Raw genomic sequence first — 18921 nt, 5'->3', positions numbered from 1 at the left:
ACTTCACTTTCACTTTCATGCAATGGAGAAGGAAATGGCAACCCACTCCAGTGTTCTTGCCTGGAGAATCCCAGGGACGGCAGACCCTGGTGGGCTGCTGTCTATGGGGTTGCACAGAGTCAGACATGACTAAAGCGACTTAGCAGCAGCAGCAGCAGCAAATAGGAATTACTACTCCTGAGTTAATCAATTAAGTTAAAACTATCTCCTTGTTTCTGCTCACCTTGTTCTAACTCAGAGACTTGCAGTGGTCTCTATGATTCTGTGATGTTGATGGTACAAGGGGGTCGGGCAGAGAAGACAGTGGAATATTGAACTTGTGTCTTTCCCCAATCCCCCCTCGCCACATTACAGATGAGAAAGCAGAGATTTAGGAGGTAATTCTCAAGCCAAAATGCAACCTGACTCTTCTGACACCCTGATACTGATGCATGATCAGGAGGAGGAGATCTCAGTTTCCTTGGCCCTTTACCTGTGTCCGAGTTCATGGGCAACTGTGAAAGCCAAGGGGAGTCCAGAGTCTTCATTGATGTTACAACTCCGGTGAGGCTGGCACATTCCTGACAGGTGGGACAGCCCCAGAGTCTCACAGCGGTGATTGACACCTGCACAGAGGTCTTTTCTGAAAGCAAAGAACAGGGATGTGGAGGTGCCTCAAGACACATCTAGGAAAAAAACCCATCTGGACATGAATTCACTTGCAATATGGTCTGTAAAGCATGATTAAAATTGTTTTTAAAAGTCCATATAAATCTTAGGGAGCGATTTTGAATTCACTAGGATTATTCTGATTTTACCACTTCATTATTGAATCTCATTCACACCCAAAGAAATATATGAAAATACAGCAAATGTTTTAATTGAGTTGCTTTTATTCTTAATATCAGGAAGCCAAATTATATTATTTGACACACAAGAGAAAGGATTTGATTGAAAATTGGAATTAATCGAACTTTTAAACAGGGAAAGGACAATCATCAGTGGTTGAGGTTTTTCAAACACGAAATGCCTTTTTGGCCTTTCCGAGGTATATGTTCAAAAGATATCTGAGAACTTTTGTTCATTCATGAAAAAGGCAACTGGTCCCATCAATCCATCTAGAGATCAAATTCATGGTCTCTCCGGTCCCACCACCCTAACAATACTGCATATGGGAGGGGATGGACATACAAAGAAAAACTCCTAGGATCTCATAGGATACAAGGAAGTTAGGCCCCTAAAAAAACTGTCCATTGAGTGTCTATTAAGTATCCAGCAATAAAGAGGATAAAAAGGGCTGACAAAAGGATTGTAAAATATGGGTCTTACAGGTAAGGCGCATAAGCTCCCAGTAAGGGATCAGCTTCACCTCCACTAAGCACTGGAGACAGTATAAGAAAAAACATGCCTTGACATGAATCCACCAGCCCCATTTCACAAGGTGTGTTCACACCAAATCCACCTTGTACTGAAAGCTCCTCTATAGGGAACTCTGTTGAAGTGGATCTCAGTCTAGTCCTCCAGAGACCAGTTCAGTCCTCTCCTTCCCTCCCTTCCTGAGCCTGCCTGCTCCTTCAGAGCAGAGATTCTCCACAGGGGGTGGTTTTGTTCCCCACACCCTCCTCAGGAACTTCTGGCAATGTCTGGAGACAGTTATGGCCATCACAACTTAGAGGAGGGTTCCACTGACATCTCATGGATGGAGGCCAGGGATTCTGTTAAATACATCCCAGTGCACAGGCCAGATCCTCACAGCAAAGAATTAGCCAACTCAAATTGTCAGTAGTGTTACTACTGAGAAATCCTGCTTCAGAACTTGAAATTCTCTCTATTGTCTAGGAGCTGGTTGAGGTTCATCAAAACTTGAAACCAGAACTCTGTTGTAAAGAAGAAAAATGATCATAAGAAGAAGAAAAGGAGAACAGATCCTTTGCATTCTTACAGGGTGATAGTATGGCTACTGGGGTCAAACTAACTGGATTTAAGTCCCTGCTATATCTGTTAAAAGCAGTGAGATTTGGGGCAGGTGACATAATTTATAAGACTCAGTTTCTCAATCTGTAAAATAGGAATGATAGATAGTAATGAACTATCAGGGTTGTTGTGGGGATTAAGTGGAATGATAATTGTTCTAACAGATATAGCACTGAACCTGGCCTATGTCAAATACCCCTCAAAAGCCAGCTATCATTAACTCACTCATTTATTCATGTGAAAGTGAGAGGTGAAACTATTCTGCTTTCAGAGAAAGAAGAGAGACACAGCTGAGACACAGCTGCCTGCTGGCCAATGCTGGTTCCATGATCCAGGGTTCTTTCCTAGAGCCAGGTCTTGCCTAGACTGGTCTTCTCGGGGCCACTTGCCTGGGTCCTCATGTTCTCTGGCTGCCTGCTGGCTTCCCAAAGCCCCTGTGCTTAGATTCTACACCCATACCAACCTATTCCCTAGGGAAGTTCCAATCAACACAGGTGTCACAAGCCCTGATGAACCTAATGTAATAGGTTTATGCCACAGACTTATTTTGGAACTTATTCGCAATCAGCCAAAAGAGTGATTTTGGGATTGAAGTTTCCGGTTAGGATAAGACAGATATTTGGATAGGGTGGGAGCTAATTATCATCCCTTGTAGATATCCAATGTACTCAGATAATCCTGTCAAAGGGACAGAGGACAAGCCAAGATGTTCAGGGGCAGACTGTCCTTCCCAGAGACAACAAACAGATACCCAGGGCCTTCCTGATCAAAAGGTTGGAGGGCCAGGCTGAAGGGCCTCTTCCACTCTACATCCCTGGATTCAGGATGTCTCTGAGTCTGCATAGGAGTACCCAGTGAAAACTTACTCTTCCCCCCTCATTAACAGCTTCATCTGTCTAGATTAAAATAGTATCTGTTATACAGTAGGTGCTCAAAAAATATCTATTGGATCAATGAGCACACATAGCCTTCCAAGAGCCTGGGTTGATTAGGTAAATTCACTAGGTTTTCACTGCTATGAGTCCTAGAAGTCCTGATGGTTCTTATTAGCACATAGGGTCTCTGTAGTCAGAACAAATAGTGTCTTCATGAGGGTAAAGGAGACAAAGGTGCAAGCAAATCACTCTGCCTATTCAGGGAAGGCCCTTCTCCCCATATTCTGTCTTTGACATTAGTCAGAGACGGAAGACTAATTTCTGTAGAAAGAGTTGCAGGTTTCAAAATTGGAGGAACTTTTTTTTAAAATAAAATTAAAGGATAAGAAATTCCACAGTGAAGAGTTATAGGAGACTTTAATGAGGATCTGCAAACAAGCTTACTGATTGTTTACAGAGCTGCACCGAGAAGCCAGTTTTAATGATGAAATCATCTCTGGGATAGGAACAAGCAGATGCAGTTGATTAACACAGAGAGCTGTGCACATTTAACAAGTTTACTAACTCCTCCCTTACTGGGATGGGAGTCAGGAGGTATCTAGTTCACAGAAGCTCCCTTTCAAATGACCAAGAACAACAGAGAATAGAAGAATCTCATGAGTTTGAATACCTGGCAACCTTTTCACTTGCCAATCCCCCACCCGTCTTACCATCCCTGGCTCTGGGGTACCTGGTGAGAAGGACGGCCACATCATGATGGGCAGGGTTGAGGTCACTCTTGGGATTGATGCTCTTCTGCCACTTGCAGAAGCTGGACAGTGTCTTCTCTGCATGGTGAACTATTTTCAATCCTTGCTGGAGAAAGAAGAGGGAGAAATTGGCACGGGTGAGATTTCTGTGGTCAGGGTCCATCACATTAGGCCCCAAAAGCAGCCAAGTGAAATGACCTTTGGGTAGGTGCTCCTCAGACATTTGGCAAGAGTCTGGGGAGGCCAACATACTCCTCGGGGCCACTCTCCTGCTCTAAACACTATTGTTTCCATGACTTCCACTAAAAGAACATAAAGAGAGAACTGTAGGACAGAAATGATCACTGGGACAAGTAGGCCTTGAAGGAAAACTAAAAATATATTAGCAAAGACCAACATCTGTTTGATGTTCTATTTCTAGTAGTTCTTTGTTTCCAAAGTCAATATGATGCCAAAGAGGTATTTTCATTTCTAATCGCAAAGAGTCGGATACGACTGAGTGACTGAACTGAACTGAATGCAAAATGAATAGATTTTCAACAAAAAGCTCCTTCATTTCATGATGTATCCTGCAAGGATGAATGGAACATTTCCTTGTCCGTGGTCTCCATCTTGGTTTGACATCCATGGATGAAGGTCAGAAGGTGACACAATCTCTCCAGGCTTTTAACCATTTAGGATCATTGACTGTCTGACAACAATTAGGATGCTGGAGTAGATGGCCCACCCCACAACGTCAAGTGCTCCTGAGTCGTATCTAGCTGGCCCACAGTTACTATTGAAGATGGGAGGAGAGGGCTGGTTCCAAATTAACTGGATGAACACTTGTCAAATGAAGAAGAAAAAAGATAATCAGCCCTGGAGGGACTCCAGCTTAATTTGAATTTTTAAAGGAGAAATTCCTTTCCCCCACCTCATTTCTATGGAGTCTCTATATAGCCATCTCTTGTACAGGGTGGAGTCTACAGGGAGAATGATGACCTACATTGGCCTACTCTAATCTGAGTCTATTACTCTGGGCTCAGCCCAAGAACTTCAGGTTGTCTCTACATCAAACTATGAGCCTTTTTCTCTGTATTCTGTATTTTGATGAGACCCACATTCAAATTCACCAGGGCCTGAGAGACTCTGGTTGCCTGTTAGAAGCACTCCAAGGTCCCCCCATCTATGCTGATTGACTACCATAAATCACCTTCCCCTGATGAGAACACAGAAAGGTGGCTCATTGCTCATATAAACTCACTGAACTCCTAGAGTAAAGAAGTTAAAGAGAAGAAACAGACTTCATGATTTAATAATCCTCATCATTAGCATCTATTAAAGGAGCTATGGTGAAGGAGGAGAGGTTCTTGGGGGCTAGTTGGGCATGGGGCGTCAGTCTCCTAGTCAAACTGAAGGTAGAGCAAGAACCCTTCTGGAAGAAACCTACCATAAAAAACTGGCCTGGTGGCATGAACTACAAATAGAAAGGAGGAAAAAAGGAAGTGAAGGTGGAGGGAAGAAGGAAGGGAAAGGAGGAAAGGAAGAAAGGGAAGAAGGAAACATTTATTGATCTTTATTTATATGCCAGATAGTTGTAGATAAATTCTCTTTTTAATTTAATTGCACCCTCTTAGTACTATTTATAGGCTTTCCTGGTAAGCTTAGCTGGTAAAGAATCCTCCTACAATGCATGAGACCCCAGTTTGATTCCTGAGTCAGGAAGATCCACTGGAGAAGGGATAGGCTACCCACTCCAGTATTCTTGGGCTTCCCTGGTGGCTCTTTGCTGGTGGCAGCATTATTTATAAAGAAAGTATTGCTATTTCCATTTTATAATAAGAGAAAATTAAACCTCAGAGAAGTAAAGAACTAGCAAAAGTTCGCCCAGGTCAGTTACTGAATCAAAGACTATGAGGACGAAGGCTCCTAGATGGAGCTGTGGTTCTGTTAATAACTGGTGACCAGCCTCGTAAGAACGATGCCTTACTCCCTCTCCTTCAGACAGGAAGGCAAGCTATAAAACCATCGACTATCACCAGATTGCTTTGAGGTTTGTTTTAAACTCACATTTGCTTGTTTGTTTGGGGGAGAGGAAGGATGTGAAAGACATACTCATTAATTAAAAAATAATGCCATTTTGCATCATTCCAAAGAAAATGAAACTGGCATAAATCTAATAAAATATGTACAGGATCTGTATCCAGAATATTACAAACTTTTGAGGGATGGCATGAGCCTTGATCTAAACTTCACACCTTACACAAAAATTTTCTCAAGGTGGACCACAGACCGATACATAAAATTAAAAAAAAAAAATTATAAAACTTAAAAAAAATCAGGGGAAAATCTTGGGTCCCCAAGACTAGGAAAAAAGTTTATAGAGACTGGATACTGATAAGGTAATTCAGAAAAGGAAAAATTGAAAAACTGAATCTCATCAAAATGAAAAACTTTTGTTCTGGAAGAAACCTTGTGAAGAGAATGAACAGAAGAGCTCCAGAGTGAGAGAAAGAATTTGTAAGCCAGATAGCTGTCAAGGTCTTGTCTCTAGAAAATCTAAAGATCTGTCAAATCTCAACAATGAAAGAACAACTAGAAAACAGGCAAAAGACATGAAGAGACGTGTCACTGAAGGGGATATACAGATGGCAAGTAAGCACAATAAAAAGATGTTCAACCTTATTAACCATCAGAGAATTGCAAATGAAAACCATAATAAGATGGTGTTGTTGTTTAGTCACTCAGTTGTGTCTGATTCTTTGCAATCCCATGAACTATAGCCCACCAGCCTCCTCTGTCCGTGGGATTTTCCTGGCAAGAATACTGGGGTCGATTGCCATTTCCTCCTTTAGGCGATCTTCCTGACCTAGGGATAGAATCTGCGTCTCCTGCACTGGTAAGTGGATTCTTTACCACTGAGCCACCAGGGAAGCCCCTTTCACCCCATTAGGTTTCCTCCAACTTCTCTGTTCTTCTACTTCAAGGACCATCATAATTTTCTGAATTAATCAAAGCTTTCTGAAAACTTTTGCTTTCAATTTGCCTTAGCTGCAAAATACCTCTATTGTAAAAGTATCATTAAAAAAAAATGGCTCTTGTTAAAAAAAAAAAAAGAAAGCTTAAGTTTTGAGTATCTTTTACAAATGACTGTGGGTGTAATCATAACATGGTAGTTTTTAGTGATCAACCCATCTTCTTTAACATAATGGAAACATGCCTTTGGAATTTTCGCCATAGACAAAAGAAACAAAGGAAATTGTGGACGATTTTGAAAATGAAAAAAAAATCTTAGAACATATCCTTTTACCAGGTTCTGCAGGAAAACTAGTATTTGAAGAAATCCTTTTCTTTTTGCTTTGCATTTAAGGTAAAATTAGGTACCTAAAGGGGTCACTAAGCCCTACGAACATGACAGAGGAAAATCTGTAAGGCATAATGAGACATTCAGTTCAGTTCAGTCACTCAGTCGTGTCTGACTCTTTGCGACCCCATGAATTGCAGCACGCCAGGCCTCCCTGTCCATCACCAACTCCCGGAGTTCACTCAGACTCACGTCCTTCGAGTCAGTGATGCCATCCAGCCATCTCATCCTCTGTCGTCCCCTTCTCCTCCTGCCCCTAATCCCTCCCAGCATCAGAGTCTTTTCCAATGAGTCAACTATTCGCATGAGGTGGCCGAAGTACTGGAGTTTCAGCTTTAGCATCATTCCTTCCAAAGAAATCCCAGGGCTGATCTCCTTCAGAATGGACTGGTTGGATCTCCTTGCAGTCCAAGGGACTCTCAAGAGTCTTCTTCAACACCACACTTCAAAAGCATCAATCCTTCAGCGCTCAGCTTTCTTCAGAGTCCAACTCTCACATCCATACATGACCACTGGAAAAACCATAGCCTTGACTAGACGGTACTATATGCCTATCAGAGTGACTAACATTTTTTAAAGTGACAGCACCCAAACAATGGTAAGGATGTGATAAAATTGGGTCACTCACACGGCTGGTGAGAATGTAAAATGTACAGCCACTACGGAAAACAGTTTGAAGTTTCTTAAAAAAACTAAACCTGCAACCATCATATGAGCCAGCAACTGCATTCCTGGACATTTGTCCCAGAGAAATGAAGACTTACACTCACACAAAAGCCTGCAATGGAATGTTTACAGCAGCTTCGTGCACGGTAGCAGAAGACTGGAAAGAACCCAAATGTCCCTCAATGAGTGAATGGTTAAATAAACTGTCATGTACCATGGAATGCTACTTAAGACTAAAAAGGGACAAACTTTCCATACACACAACTTGGATGGATCTCAAGGGAATTATGACCAATGAAAAAAATCCAGTCTCAAGAGGTTACATGGAAAAAAATAAATCTCAAGAGCTTACACAGTGTACGATTCCATTTATATAACATTCTTGAAACGATAGAATTAGAGAGATGTAGAACAGATTAGTGCTTTCCAGGATTTAGGTCAGTAGGCAGAAGGGAGGTATCAAAGGGTAGCATCTTTGTAATGAACTGTTCTGCACTGTGGCAAAGGTTCCAGAAATCTACACATATTAAAACTGCATAGAACTGAATGTAAACAGACAAAATCAATGTGCATGCTCAATCACAGTCATGTCTGACTGTGCAATCCCATGGATTGTAACCTGGGGGGCTCCTCTGTCCATGCGATTCTCCAGGCAAGAATACTAGAGTAGATTGTCATTCCCTAGGGGATCTTCCCGACCCATGGATGGAACCCAGGTCTCTTATGTCTGCTACAGTGGCAGGCGGGTTCTTTACCACTAGGGTCATCTAAATGCTTGTAAAACTGGTGAAATCTGAATGAGAGAGGTAGTTTGTATGAATATCGATTTATTGGTTCTGATCTTGCACCAAATGTACAAGATCTTATACAAGATGTTACCCTTAGGGGAAACTGGGTAAAGGGTATAAGGGATTTCATTGCAATATTTCTTACAACTATATGTGAATCTACAATTATCTCAAGAAAGTTTTAACATCTTAAAAGTAACAACTGGCCCCAACCAAGACTAGAGGGTTGCAATAGATCCCATGAGCTGCAGCACACCAGGCCTCCCTGTCCAACACTAATTCCCGGAGTCCACCCAAACTCATGTCCATTGAGTCGGTGATGCCATCCAACCATCTCATCCTCTGTCGTTCCCTTCTCCTCCTGCCCTCAGTCTTTCTCAGCATCAGGGTCATTTCAAATGAGTCAGCTCTTCACATTGGACTCATCATTTTCTAAGAACTTACACACCAGTCTACATGTGTGTCTGTTTAAGGAAAAGTGAATGTCTACAAATATCCACTCTCCCTGGATACTGAGCCAAATTCAAGTGTGAGCAAGGACTGGGAGAAACAGTCATCTTCCAGACCCTGCTGCACAGACTCTGTCTCCAGTTTTCCCAGCGTACTATGAGTCCATTTCCTTGAAGGGCCTTCAGAATTATAAATCCAGTCCTCTCATTTAAACAATGAGGAGATCCAGGTCTTAGAGGGGAGGACTTCAGCCAAGTCAGAGCTGGTTTTGGCAGAGCAAGGTTGGAATGCCAGTTTTGCAGCTACTAGTCCAGGACTGGTGGTTTTCAAACTACTGAAGTTGTTCAGTTTCTCAGTTGTGTCTTTACTCTTTGGGATCCCAGGGACTGCAGCACACCAGGCTTTCCTGTCCTTCACCATCTCCCAGAGTTTGCTCAAACTCATGTCCATCGAGTCAGTGATGCTATCCAACCATCTCATCTCTGTCGTCCCCTTTTCCTCCTGCCCTCAAATCTTTGCCAGCCTCATGGTCTCTTCCAATGAGTTGGAAGACACTTCTCTAAATATTTTGCTTTGAGTAATTGGAAAGATTTAGCAATTCAAATATTGATGGTTATTGTTTATTTATCTCCCCCACCTCACACTCCCACCACCAGGGGAGACAAACACAGACAGAGACCCTCTACTTCTGAGACCCCCTAGCTCTCCTTCCTCTTCTTACTCTCAGGCCTGTTCTTGGGTAGCTCTTCTTCTTTTTGGCTCATTGCTATTAATAGTTCACTCTTGATCACAGTTTTATTTTGGGTATTCACCTATACACTACTAACTTTCAAGTCTATATCTCATTCCCAACCTCCCCTAGAGTTCAAACTCATGGACCCAAATCTCTTGATGGACACACCCTTCTGGCTTGCACCACAGATAGCCCTAACTCCACATCCCTGACCCTCTATCTCCCTGTGTTAACCTGCTATTCTTCCTGCATCTTCTTAGTTACAGGAACCACCATCAAGTCGGTGTCCTCCTATTGGTCTCCTCTTTCTCAACATCCCAGTTTGTCATCACGTGCTGTTAACTCAACCTTCTCTCCATCTTTACTCCCAACTGTCTGAGTTCAAACCCTCATCATTTTATTCTTGAATTAATTCTTGCAGCATCTTTTCACTGTTCTCCTTCTTTCTTCTTTTTAAATCTATCCTCCTTGCCATCACCAGGTTGATCCAGCTAAAACCAAAGTCTGCTCATATCACCAGGCAAGACTTGAGACCTTTCAAAGTCCAGCCTCCAGGAAGCCCTCCCTTCATGTTCAACCTCACAGTTTGTGTTCCAGCAACATTCAAACTGCCTGTGTTACCATTTGCCCCACCCCCAAACATATGTTCTTTCTCTCCTTGCTTTCTTCAGGCTGCCTCCTCTGTCTAGAAAGCCTCATTTCTCTCCTTATTTATTCCCTTTAACTTACTCAACATCCATTAATTTTTAAAGACTCAACTGGGACATTTCCAAGAAGTCTTCCCTGCCTCCTCGTCTGGAGCAGTTTTCTACAAATATGTTGTGAGCATCTTGGTTCACAGCATTTGCTGCATTAGCTTGAAATGTTAAAATTGTGTGATGTTACTCTCGGAGATTTCCGAGAATCTGCCTTCCAGATTATAAACCTCAGTTTAGCTTGAATAAAATTCTTTTTTCTCTTAACTTAGTAGTTAATTGAATTTTCATCAACACGAGAAAGAAAAAAAATGTTAGAGCCCCAAGTCTACCCCCAAATCATGCTTGTTTTCTCCTTATTGCCTTTGCAAGTTCCTTTAACAGCCATAGAAAATGCAATTAACTGAGCTGCTGGTCATTTGTAGCTCGGTACCTTGCCCTTGTATATAACTTTCATCTACAGTATGCGGCATTTAACACAAGTTAAGTTCCATGTTACTACTTTCCTGTTAGATGTCATGACTCTTGCAGGAAATTTTAATTGAGCACAACTTTTTTCAGCCTCTTCATCTCCAAGTCTCATAAGAGGCTAAGTCCAAGAAATATTCAGTTTCTTGAACGCATGTGATCCCAGGAGCCATGGTTAGCTATGCCTCAACACCATGTAGCTCTCAGCATGCACACAATACAAAAGAGCTTCAGAGAGATAACACTGATGCACAATGAATAAGGGGAGACTTGTATTAAATATTTCCTACAAAACATCCTTGTCATTATCTGCACTTCTCAAAACAAACCCCCATCCACTCAATTTTTTTTCCTATTTCCTTTGTAAACAAAAATAGATTTCCATTTTTGTTCCTTCATCATTTTTTTCTCACCTCATTTTCTCAGCCACTTCAGTCCAATTCACTTCTCACTTCCCCTTTCCTATTCATTTGAGTATGTGACCTGATTGAACAGGGAGGTGACATAGAGGAAGTCAGCAATGGCTTGCAGAAATAGTCCCAAATGGGAGAGAGAAAATGATTTTGCAAGAACGTGGCTTTTATTATAAGTTGTCCTCTTTGTAATCTCTCTCATTATAATGAAAAAAAAAAAATCATGTATTGATTTCCTAGGGAATTTGTGATTCACTGCAGTCTGATCATGCTCTGCTAACCAGGCTTAGGTTCTTAAAAGAAAGTGAACAGGCAGAGAAAGAAAAGCAGTAAAAAGTTTAACCTTAAAACTTCCAGTGTACCTAAGGAATAACTCATCTGATGGTCAGAGGAAAAGATACTTGATATTTTTTAAAGTGGTGAGTGTACAAATTCGTTGCCCATATTTTTTGACATTTATCTTGAAAAAGCAGCAGTTCTACAGATTACTACAGATCCACATGTCACCCTGGGGACAGGGGAGGTCACCAGTCTGAGTTGCCAAAGTCAGCAGTCTTTTAACGCCAGAGTATCAGAGAAGTGAATCCAACACTAAATGTGGAGAGACATTCTCTGTGCAAACAGACATCTCCTTCCTATTTGTCAGGCCTGCTGCTCCTTCAAGCCAGCCTGACACCCCAAGGCCCTACTTCTCAATGGCACAGTGATCTGGGGCCATGCGGCTGGCTTCATCCCAACTCACTCCACCCCCAGCTTTGGCTCTATCCTGTCCTTAAAAGAAGTCTCCAGCTTCTAAAGACCCTATTCATCTCCTTCAGGTTTTTTGCTTTCCATCAAAGACTTTGGTACAATCTCCTCATCTGTGAAATTAGTATAATAGTAACAGTTGCCAGGGTTGCTGTGGGACCTAAATGATGATGACGACGATGATAAGAATGAGAATGATACTGACAAGTAACACTGATGGAATGGTTTCTACAAGCCTGACTATGCTGACCATTATGTGAATTAACATGTTTGATTCTCACAGCAACACCAGGAAGTAACCATTCTTATCCCCGTTCTACCAAATGAAGAAATGGAGGCACAGACAAGAAACCTACCAGGGCTTATATGGCTAGGAAGAGGCTGGAGTAACTATAAATCTGTGCTTGCCATGATGTCAACTGCTCACAGAAGCAGGAGGGAAGAGAGCAGTCCCTGGCCAACTGTTGAGCAGGGAGGTCACTGAACAAATTGGTCTTAAGTGGAAAGGACTAAAAGGCCAAGTTTGAGTCTGAGTCCCTGAGAGACAACAGGACTTCAAAAGATAGGATAGGGTCATAAAGTGAAGATGAGAGTTTGATTCAGGGCTGGAGGGAAGCAAGACAGGAAAGAGAGCAAATTGGTTCATATGTGAAGCCACTCTGATTTCCTGGCCCATGATGCCTTAAAAAGCATGGCAAACCTTTCCAGCTCATGGTTTTGTGTATGTGTGTTTCCACTGGTCTTAAATATGACCCTCTATTCCTTGAGATGTCTCTAGGATGCTCCAAAATGAGTATCATGTCAAACTTACCCTCAAAATGTGATGGAATTCCACAGGGGTTTTCACATGGCAGTAACTGAGAAATAGAACCCTGCTCCAGTAATCTTACCTGGAAAATTCCATGGTCAGAGGAGCCTGCTGCTGCTGCTGCGTCGCTTCAGTTATGTCCAACTCTGTGCGACCCCGTAGACAGCAGCCCACCAGGCTCCCCCGTCCCTGGGATTATCCAGGCAAGAACAGCAAAGTGGTTGCCATTTCCTTCTCCAATGCATGAAAGTGAAAAGTGAAAGTGAAGTCGCTCAGTCATGTCTGACTCTTAGTGACCCCATGGACTGCAGCCCACCAGGCTCCTCCGTGGGCTACAATCCATGAGGCCACAGACAGCCAGACACAACTGAGCACTTGTGCAACTGACACAGAGGAAGTGTATTTTCCATATGGAGGTTAACCACCAAGTCTCTTGAACCCAGCACAGAAAATGAAAACCCAAATGGTGTGAGCTGCCAGGCAGGATTTTGAATAAGGAAGAAGAGAGTCATAGGAATTCACTGACGGCAGAGACCTACCTCTGTGTCCCCCACCTCATGTCTCTCTCCACAGAGCCCCAGAGCCATCTCTCTAATGTTTCTCTCTCCACTTCATCTCTCAGTTTGGAATCATCCAGAAGGTTTCACAGGATTAGATCCATATCCCATTAGGGGTCATAGGCTTGTCATGTCTTGGCCACTGTTGACCCTTAGCTTCACCCACTGACTGCTCTCACTCATTCATTCTTTCCTTTATCTATTCTAAACCAGTGGGGCTGAGTGGTGAGCAACACCAGTCCCAGCCTCTGCACATACGTCCCACACACTAATGCCGGAGAGTGCATCAGGCCAAGAGATATAAAATTATAACTCAAATAGGTGCTACAAAGGAGAAATGCAGTGCTGTGGAATTATATAATAGAATATTACTGGGCATGGATCTCAAGGAAGGCTTCCTCAGCCAAGTGACACTGGAACTGAGATCTGAAAATGAAGGTGTTAACTAACTGAACTCCACAAGGAAGATAGACTGAACAACAAGATGAGCAGTAGGAGAAAGCATGATGAATAGAAAACTATCACTCTATCCTAACAGCAAGTGGGACACAGTAAGAGTTTAGAGAGGGAATCAGGAAAACACTGGATTGTTTTAAATCAGGAATATGCTTTGGGAAGGAAGTCAGGAGAGTAGAGATAATCAGATTAGCATTTGGAGATCATCCTGGCTACAATGAGAAAACAAGATCCAAAGGAATCCAAATAGAACAGAAAGTATATACAACTAGAACCCAGGGAAGAGACAACTGGTCCTGAATTTAAGTGATGTAAATGGAGTTGGTCAGAGAAAACTGGCAGTACCTGATGATGGGCTGGATTTGGGGTGGAGGCGGGAGGGGGAGGGATCATGGACAACTTCTAGGTTCTTAGCTCCTACAACTGGATGCATGTTGATGTCACACACAGAGACGCACAACACTAGAACAAGACCAGGTGGGAATGGAGGTGGGCAGGTTTTGATTGGCTATTTTCTCTCCTGCCTCCAGTGCAATCACACTGTTTCCTTTTTTCAGAACAAGTCACGTCAGTTTGAAGTTTTCTACTTTGTGCGTTTGTGCAGGAGATGCTAAGCTCCTTAGAATCAGGAACTAGGACTTAGATTTGTGTTCGTACCTTCAGTGGCTAACACAGCATTTGACAAAGAGTTGATGCACCACCACTGGCTTCTCATTTACAGATGAAGAAAAAGAAGGGATGCAGCTGTGATGGGACTTTCTCAGTTACCCACAGGATAATGACAGAGTTGGGATGATGACAGAATCAGGACTCGAACTCAAGTCCCCTGCTCAAGAGCAGTCACCTCTCAACACCTCACACTAAACTTTCTGCCTGTGGTGGCTGCTTTTGCTAAATTGCTTCAGTTGTGTCCGACTCTGTGCGACGCCATAGACAGGAGCCCACCAGGCTCCCCTGTCCCTGGGATTCTCCAGGCAAGAACACTGGAGTGGGCTGCCATTGCCTTCTCCCCTTGTGGCTGTTACCTCGATGTTGATTAAGGAGTCATTACTGCTCTTTCTTGGGCTGCTTATTAGTCCAAATTGTGAAGAACAGCTCCAACTGTTCTCCGAGAATCAAGAAAATGGGAACTGTTAACCACAATGCTCCAATGGGCTGGCAATTCTGTTGTCAAATTGTGAACCCTGTGCCACTTGGAGATTCTATAAAAGCTTGAATGAGAAAGACATTTGGCAATTGGGACAAAGGAAGCTGTGGCTATTTTACAGCAATTCATGTGTGTCTCGTTGCACTTGCCAAATGAGGATGGAAAGAAAAACAATGTAATTGTGATAGGGCCAAAGAGGTAATGACCAATCAAGTTTTTTCAAAGGATTCCACTGGCAGTGACACTTCGGTGGCCTTGTTTCCTGAAAATGAAGAGTTGCAGGGTTCAAAGGGGTCCAGTCCATGGAAACCACATATTGAGCTCCTACTAAGGCTATTGTTGAGACTGTGAGGGTAAAGGTTTTTCCTTTCTACACTCAGGAGAACCTTCCTTCCCCCCACTGCCACAACCATGGCTAAGCATGCATATATGTTAGACCATTTTACAAGAGTGAAGATTTGCCCTCCAAGATTAGTCAGTCAGTTCAGCTGTTCAGTCATGTCCAACTCTTTGCAACCCCATGGACTGCAGCAAGCCAGGCTTCCCTGTCCATCGTCAAATACTAGAGTTTGCTCAAACTCATGTTCATCGAGTTGGTGATGTCATTCACCATCTCGTCCTTTGTTGATCCCTTCTCCTCCTGCCTTCAATCTTTCCCAGCATCAAGGTCTTTCCTAATGAGACAGTTCTTCACATCAGGTGGTCAAAGTATTGGAGCTTCATCATCAGTCCTTCCAGTGAATACTCAAGGTTGATTTCCTTTAGGGTTGATTGGTTAGAACTCCTTGCAGTCCAAGGGACTCTCAAGAGTCTTCTCCAACACCACAGTTCAAAAGCATCAATTCTTCAGCACTCAGCTTTTTTTATGGTCCAACTCTCATATCCATACATGACTACTGGAAAAACCATAACTTTGACTAGATGAACCTTTGTCAGCAAAGTGATGTCTCTGCTTTTTAAAATGCTGTCTAGGTTTGTCATAGTTTTTCTTCCAAGGAGCAAGCATCTTTTAATTTCATGGCTGCAGTCACCATCTGCAGTGATTTTGGAGCCCAAGAAAATAAAATCTGTCACTGTTTCCATTGTTTCCCCATGTATTTGCCATGAAGTGATGGGACCAGATGCCATGATCTTTATTTTTTTAATGCTGAGTTTTAAGCCAGCTTTTTCACTCTTCTCTTTCATTTTCATCAAGAGGCTCTTTAGTTCTTCTTCACTTTCTGCCATAAGGGTGGAATTGTCTGCATATCTGAGGTTATTGATATTTCTCCTGGCAATCTTGATTCCAGCTTGTGCTTCATACAGTCTGGCATTTCACATGATGTACTCTGCATATGTCATGAACAGCTGTCTATAGTTCTTCAGGTACTCTATCAGATCTAATCCCTTGAATCTATTTGTTACTGTATAATTATAAGGGATTTGATCTAGGTCATACCTGAATGGTCTAGTGATTTTCTCTACTTCTTCAATGTAAGTCTGAATTTGGCAATAAGGAGTTCATGATCTGAGCCAGTCAGTTCCCAGTCTTGTTTGTGATGACAATATAGAGCTTTCCCAACTTCAGCTGCAAAGAATATAATCAATCTGATTTCAGTATTGACCATCTGGTGATGTCCATGAGTAGAGTCATCTCTTGTATTGTTGGGTGTTTGCTATGACCAATGCGATTTCTCGGCAAAACTCTGTTAGCCATTACCCTGCTTCATTTTGTACTTCAAGGCAAAACTTTCCTGTTACTCCAGGCATCTCTTGACTTCCTACTTTTGAACACTAGTCCCCTACGATGAAAAGGAAATCTTTTTTTGGTGTTAGTTCTATAAGGACTTGTAGGTCTTCATAGAAGTGTTCGACTTCAGCTTCTTTGGCATTAGTGGTTGGGGCATAGACTTGGATTACTGTGATATTGAATGATTTGCCTTGGAAACGAACAGAGATTATTCTTTCATTTTTGAGACTGCACCTAAGTACAGCATTTCAGAGTCTCGTTGACTATGAGGGCCACTTCTAAGGGATTCTTGCCCACAGTAGTAAATATAATGGTCATCTGAATTAAATTTGCCCATTCCAGGCTATTTTATTTCACTGATTTCTAAAATGTCGATGTTCACTTCTGCCTTCTCCTGTTTGACCACTTCCAATTTACCTTGATTCATGGACTTAACATTTCAGGTTCCTATGCAATATTGCTCTTTACAGCATCAGACCTTGCTTCTATCACCAGTCACATCTACAACTGGGTATTGTTTTTGCTTTGGCTCCATCTCTTCATTCTTTCTGGAGTTATTTCTCCACTCTTCTCCAGTGGAGAAGCACCTCAGGCACCTACTGACCTGGGGAGTTCATCTTTCAGTGTCATATTTTTTTGCCTTGTCATACTGTCCGTGGGTTTTCAAGGCAAGAATACTGAAGTGGTTTGCCATTCTCTTCTCCAGTGGACCACATTTTGTCAGAACTCTCCACCATGACCCATCTGTCTTGGGTGGCCCTACATAGCATGGCTCATAGTTTCATTGAGTTAGACAAGGCTGTGATCCAATTGATCAGTTTGGTTAGTTTTCTGTGATTGTGGATTTTATTCTGTCTGCCCTCTGATGGAAAAGGATAAGAGGTTTGTGGAAGTTTCCTGATGGGAGGGACTGGCTATGGGGGAATTTGGGTCTTGCTCTGAAAGGCAGGGCCATGCTGAGTAAATCTTTAACCCAATTTTCTGTTGATGGGAGGGGCTGTGTTTCCTCCCTGTAGTTTGGCCAAACTATGGTAGGGGTAATGGCAGTAATGGCAATTATCAAGTATAATTTTCTTCCAAGTTAGTCAAGCATAATTTTCAAAAACTTAAAAACATAATTCTCATACAGACATATGGTGAGCAGATGTTCAAGATTTACTTAACTCACCAATAAGGAGATAAGCAAGATGGCAAAACTGGATTGAAAGCAGATACTAAAAACTGAGGCAATGATAGTAAAAAAAACAAAACAAACAAAAAAAAAAACAGAAAAACAAAGAAAAGGATGCTGAACTAAGACTGCTAAATTATATACACAATTATGTAATGGGCCACAGAGCAATAAAACCATAATCTTTGTAGTTATCTTCTCAGCTGGACACAAATCCTTTCCATCTCTACTTGACAAAATCCATTTGTATTCTATCAGCTTCCTGAATGTTATCACCTAACTTTACCATCAGTTCAGTTAAGTTCAGTCGCTCAGTCGTGTCCGACTCTTTGCAACCCCATAAATCACAGCATGCCAGGCCTCCCTGTCCATCACCAACTCCCAGAGTTCACCCAAACTCATGTCCATCGAGTTGGTGATGCCATCCAGCCATCTCATCCTCTGTCGTCCCCCTCTCCTCCTGCCCCAAATCCCTCCCAGCATCAGAGACTTTTCCAATGAGTCAACTCTTCACGTGAGGAGGCCAAAGTACTGGAGTTTCAGCTTTAGCATCATTCCTTCCAATGAACACCCAGGACTGATCTCCTTCAGAATGGACTGGTTGGATCTTCTTGCAGTCCAGGGGACTCTCAAGAGTCTTCTCCAACACCACAGTTCAAAAGCATCAATTCTTCAGTGCTCAGCGTTATTCACAGTCCAACTCTCACATCCATACATGACCACAGGAAAAACCATAGCCTTGACTAGACGGACCTTTGTTGGCAAAGTGATGTTTCTGCTTTTCAATATGCTATCTAGGTTGGTCATAACTTTCCTTCCAAGGAATAAGCATCTTTTAATATTTCATGGCTGCAATCACCATCTGCAGTGATTTTGGAGCCCAAGAAAATAAAGTCTGACACTGTTTCCCCACCTATTTCCCATGAAGTGATGGGACCGGATGCCATGATCTTCATTTTCTGAATGTTGAACTTTAAGCCAACTTTTTCAATCTCCTCTTTCACTTTCATTAAGAGGCTTTTTAGTTCCTCTTCACTTTCTGCCATAAGGGTCGTTCATCTGCATATCCTGGCAATCTTGATTCCAGCTTGTGCTTCTTCCAGCCCAGCATTTCTCATGATGTACTCTGCATATAAGTTAAATAAGCAGGGTGACAATATACAGCCTTGACAT

At 42.4% G+C, this 18921-nt stretch overlaps 1 protein-coding gene across 1 annotated transcript in view; it reads right to left on the bottom strand.

Annotated features, from left to right (window-relative positions):
- The window catches only part of ADAMTS12 (ADAM metallopeptidase with thrombospondin type 1 motif, 12), a 390158-nt gene that overhangs the window by 160575 nt on the left and 210662 nt on the right, over positions 1-18921 (bottom strand). The window contains exons 6-7 of the mRNA XM_010853830.1: positions 3559-3683; positions 473-622 (exon numbers count right to left, since the gene is read on the bottom strand). Coding sequence (XP_010852132.1) covers positions 473-622; positions 3559-3683 — 275 coding nt within the window. The remainder of the gene's footprint in view (positions 1-472; positions 623-3558; positions 3684-18921) is intronic.

This window comes from Bison bison, unplaced genomic scaffold (assembly GCF_000754665.1).
Source record: "Bison bison bison isolate TAMUID 2011002044 unplaced genomic scaffold, Bison_UMD1.0 scf7180017864331, whole genome shotgun sequence".
Classification (NCBI taxonomy): Eukaryota; Metazoa; Chordata; class Mammalia; order Artiodactyla; family Bovidae; genus Bison; species Bison bison.
The sequence above is the reverse complement of the archived record's forward strand: the minus strand, read 5'-3'. Positions and strand labels throughout refer to the sequence as shown.